Source organism: Eleginops maclovinus, chromosome 1 (assembly GCF_036324505.1).
Source record: "Eleginops maclovinus isolate JMC-PN-2008 ecotype Puerto Natales chromosome 1, JC_Emac_rtc_rv5, whole genome shotgun sequence".
In the NCBI taxonomy this organism is placed as follows: Eukaryota; Metazoa; Chordata; class Actinopteri; order Perciformes; family Eleginopidae; genus Eleginops; species Eleginops maclovinus.
Genome location: NC_086349.1, coordinates 26,134,525 through 26,139,758, shown reverse-complemented (window position 1 = coordinate 26,139,758; position 5,234 = coordinate 26,134,525). Strand labels below are relative to the sequence as shown.

The 5,234-nt window shown below is 40.2% G+C and overlaps 1 protein-coding gene across 1 annotated transcript in view; it reads right to left on the bottom strand.

Annotated features, from left to right (window-relative positions):
* Positions 1 to 4,165, bottom strand: part of ptpn18 (protein tyrosine phosphatase non-receptor type 18) — a 21,288-nt gene extending 17,123 nt beyond the window's left edge. The window contains 1 exon segment of the mRNA XM_063881905.1: positions 3,870 to 4,165. Coding sequence (XP_063737975.1) covers positions 3,870 to 3,941 — 72 coding nt within the window. The 5' untranslated portion in view covers positions 3,942 to 4,165.
* Between the last annotated feature and the right edge of the window lie 1,069 nt (positions 4,166 to 5,234).

Genomic DNA, 5,234 nt, shown 5'->3' with positions numbered 1-5,234 from the left:
TCTCACCCCGTGGGGTCAAAATGATCACAAGAATGGTGAGCAAAAATCCCAGAACCACACGGGGGGACCTAGTGAATGACCTGCAGAGAGCTGGGACCAAAGTAACAGAGGCTACCATCAGTAACACACTACGCCGCCAGGGACTTAAATCCTGCAGTTCCAGACGTGTCCCCCTGCTTAAGCAAGTACATGTCCAGGCCCGTCTGAAGTTTGCTAGAGGGCATTTGGATGATCCAGAAGAGGATTGGGAGAATGTCATATGGTCAGATGAAACCAAAATAGAACTTTTTGGTAAAAACTCAACTCGTCGTGTTTGGAGGAGAAAGAATGCAGAGTTGCATCCAAAGAACACCATACCTACTGTGAAGCATGGGGGTGGAAACATCATGCTTTGGGGCTGTTTTTCTGCAAAGGGACCAGGACGACTGATCCGTGTAAAGGAAAGAATGAATGGGGCCATGTATCGTGAGATTTTGAGTGAAAACCTCCTTCCATCAGCAAGGGCACTGAAGATGAAGCGTGGCTGGGTCTTTCAGCATGACAATGATCCCAAACACACCGCCAGGGCAACGAAGGAGTGGCTTCGTAAGAAGCATTTCAAGGTCCTGGAGTGGCCTAGCCAGTCTCCAGATCTCAACCCCATAGAAAATCTTTGGAGGGAGTTGAAAGTCCGTGTTGCCCAGCGACAGCCCCAAAACATCACTGCTTTAGAGGAGATCTGCATGGAGGAATGGGCCAAAATACCAGCAACAGTGTGGAAACCTTGTGAAGACTTACAGAAAACGTTTGACCTCTGTCATTGCCAACAAAGGGTATATATCAAAGTATTGAGATGAACTTTTGTTATTGACCAAATACTTATTTTCCACAATCATTTGAAAATAAATTCATTAAAAATCCTACAATGTGATTTCCTGGATTGTTTCCCCATTCTGTCTCTCATAGTTGAGGTATACCTATGATACAAATTACAGGCCTCTCATCTTTTGAAATGGGAGAACTTGCACAATTGGTGGCTGACTAAATACTTTTTTGCCCCACTGTACTTTCCTCTGTGTGTTTAATGTGTGTCAACAGAGTAGAGAAAGCAATTTCCCTGTAAGGGAATAATAAAGTATGTCTTCTTCTTCTTCTTCTTCTTCTTCTTCTTCTTCTTCTTCTTCTTCTTCTTCTTCTTCTATATAATCATTACGTCTGAACCACAGCTCTTTGAATGTGTGTCTGTGTAAAAGGATTCCCTTTCTGATCAAAAGTAATGTTTGTCATCCACAGCAGACGTTAAATTGACCGGACTTCTTTCTGCGGATTGATATGACTGCACATAGTCCCTTTATCATCCTAACAGTCTGTTCTCCTTAGCAACAGTCTGTTATCCTTAGCAACGATCTGTTCTCCTTAGCAACGGTCTGCTCTCCTTAGCAACAGTCTGCTCTCCTTAGCAACAATCTCTTAGCTGATTATTAACAACCACTGGAATGTCCAAATTGACCAATCAGAATCAAGTATTCAACCAAGCCGTGTAATAATAGAGAATATAAAGAGCTGATTTCAGCTTCACAGAGGTTTTAGTTATTCTGTATGATCAGGTCTTGCTCAGGGCAAAGTTCCTTGTGTTAATAAGAAGAGTGGAATTGTAGTTTGTTCTGTACTTGTTTTTATTTAAAGGTTACTGGTCGTATTTCTTCCTTGTGTTCATTCATCGTATTTGATCTTTTTTTGCACATTTTTCCTTACTGTTCTCTTCCACTTTATTTATTCACAAAACCAGTTCCCCCCCCCCCCCCCCGGGAGTAGTAAAGGATTTCTGAATCTGATTAAAATAAGAAAGCTTGTAAAACAAAAAGTGAACTGTGTTTGATTTATTCCGTTGTGTGTGTTTGATAGATAAGGATAAGGGAGTAATCTGTAAACGAAATCCTGTGTTCAACTTTCAGTTTTGATATCAGGACTGCAGAAAGTCACCTGTTTCCACTGTGCCTTGGCAGTCAAACCCTGACACACACACAAGATAAACAAAAGCTACCGTAGTTCAAATGTTTTTCAGTACCTGCAGGTTGGGTCGACTGCACCTGTTGTCAGTCACATGATGAACAGACTCTCTTACAAAGTATGTACTGCAGAATGCATGCAGTAATATTATCAACCTTAATTCCTGCAACTAGTGCAACAAGACTTGATGCTGAAACGTGTCAGAGTTTACTTTTAGGTCCGAACTGACGATGCAAATACATCATAGGCTTTTAAATTGTTGATATTTTTGTCTTCTCGTATTGTTATCCAACGAGCAGCTCAAACAAACTTAGTTTACTTCCTGGAACTCTCCTGAAAAATGTATGTGTATTCAAACCTAGCATGGATTATTTAGTTTTATCACACGGCTCGGTTGAATACTCGAAGCTGATTGGTCCATTTGAAACATGCCGTGTGCTCTTTTTCGGTAGCAGAACGTTTGAATGGAGGATGCTCTGATCAAGGGTCTATACCTCCCTCATCAACCTGTCTCCTGCCCTTGTGTCCTCTCCTTGGTTCCTCTCTCCTCGGCTCCTCTCCTCCTCTTTTTGCTTGGTTTTCACTTCTCCTATAACTGGACTTTTTGTTTTGTTTTATTTTCTCATTTCAGATGTTTGATGTTTGTTTATTTTCTACTCTTTTATATTTTCACATCATGTGCAATGCCTTGTTTTATCACTGCTGTGACACAATGTTTTCCCAAGTTGGGATCACTAAACATTATCTCCTCTCCTTGTTTCATCTCTTTCGCTCCTTTATTTATTAATCTTAAATCGCTGAAAGCTTTTTATTTAGTTGAAGGGATAAACGCTCAATCAACAAAAACTGGATGCCAGCAGACCAGTGTGTAAAACACACAACCAAAGCACAACACAGCTCCGTCTGTTCACTGACTGCAGAGCATTTGAATAGAGATACACTAAACCACAGCTAAAACAGAAGCCTTTCCTGGAACGCAACTGTGTGTGTGTGTGTGTGTGTGTGTGTGTGTGTGTGTGTGTGTGTGTGTGTGTGTGTGTGTGTGTGTGTGTGTGTGTGTGTGTGTGTGTGTGTGTTAGTTGATATGATGACATGCAAACACAAAGATTTGTTAATTCATGAAATGTAAATAGATGTTATGACATAAAGAAGTGTGTATTTTGAAGTGTGTATTTTGAAGTGTGTATTTTGAAGTGTGTATTTTGATGTATTTTGAAGTGTGTATTTTGAAGTGTGTATTTTGATGTATTTTGAAGTGTGTATTTTGACACCATTTGAGTGAGTGTCTGTTTGTGCAGCAAGTAAGAGTACATGCAGACAAACCACAGACAAGTAAAGTAAAAGAAGGTTACAACATACAAAAGTGTGTGTGTGTGTGTGTGTGTGTGTGTGTGTGTGTGTGTGTGTGTGTGTGTGACACATCAGTCATTAACACATTAACCTCACACACCAGCGCTGCTCGTTTGTCACTTCACTTCTAGAGACATTTAGAGAGAAGTTTTATTGAAATCTATTTATTTATTAACTCTAATGCAGCAGCTGTGCAGCCTGTGTCAGATTTCAGTAAATATAATTTCATAGGAGTTGAAAGGAACTAACTTGATTTATTTTAAGCTTTTACACAAATATAAAGTGGTTGTTTGAAAGCCTTTACTTAACTGTTGCACCTTGAGGCTGTGAAATAGTCCTCATGTTGCAGAGACGTCCTTACGGCGTCGTTATACACACAGACACACACACACACACACACACACACACACACACACACACACACACACACACACACACACACACATACACGCACATACACACACACACACACACACACACACACACACACACACACACACACACACACACACACACAGGTGTACACTCACATTGTATTCCTGATCCAGAGTCGCAGAATCTATAGCCTTCAGAGCGGAGAGCAGGGAGGGCAGCAGCTCCATGTTGTATCAAAAACATCCAACAAAAAACTGAAAAACACATCGGACACCTGAGACGACGTCCTCTGAGTGAGTGTGTGTGTGTGTGTGTGTGTGTGTGTGTGTGTGTGTGTATGTTCGTGAGAGTGTGTGTGTGTGTGTTTGTGTATGTTCATGAGAGTGTGTGTGTGTGTGGCTGATCAAACACAACCTCTGTCTCTCTCTCTTTGACTGTACAGTTTCTCTTCACCTCTGTCTCAGTTTTGCCTGTTAGTTAATAATTTAACTCTAGATAATATTGCACCTCCCCTCTGTGTGTGTGTGTGTGTGTGTGTGTGTGTGTGTGTGTGTGTGTGTGTGTGTGTGTGTGTGTGTGTGTGTGTGTGTGTGTGTGTGTGTGTGTGTATGCGCACTAGAGAACAAGGAAGTGTGAAGAAACTCTAAATGAAATGACAGAACCTGTCTGATGATTACTTCACATTTTTGTAGAGTAACTTCCTTTCCGGTTAGTTTTATTTTATGAGATCTAATAACGCAAACGAAAGAGTAGATAAGGAGGGGGAAGCGTAAACTCATAGATCCCCTTCAAATGTGAAAGATATGTCACATGATTGAAAATGTCTTTAAATGTGCTTTATAGATTTGTCAAGTCTAAGTAAATGGTGTACTTTTATTCCTCTACATGTATTTAATCCCTTTAGTTGCTAGGCAGATTAGGATGAATGATGGTAAATATAATCTCCCTTAAATCAGACTGTAGTTCACCTGCAGTAAATCCAGCAGCTACCCTGCAGTATACAAAGCCATTCAAACTAGCTGCACCTTTACCAGCTCTGAGAACACTTTAATGATCAATCATTATAAAACATATCAGAGATATTATTCTGAAATGGACCAATCAGACAATGACTACTTTTACTGTCGCTACTTTAAGTACATTTAGAGGAGAGTACTTTCTACTTTCACTGGAGGAACATTTAGAATACTTTCACTGTGACAGAGTATTCCTACACTCTGGTACTTCTACTTTACTCAAGTACAAGATCTGAGTACTTCTACTTTACTCAAGTACAAGATCTGAGTACTTCTACTTTACTCAAGTACAAGACCTGAGTACTTCTACTTTACTCAAGTAAGAGATCTGAGTACTTCTACTTTACTCAAGTAAGAGATCTGAGTACTTCTACTTTACTCAAGAACAAGATCTGAGTACTTCTACTTTTACTCAAGTACAATAACTGTGTACTTCTACTTTACTCAAGTACAAGACCTGAGTACTTCTACTTTTACTCAAGTACAAGACCTGAGTACTTCTAC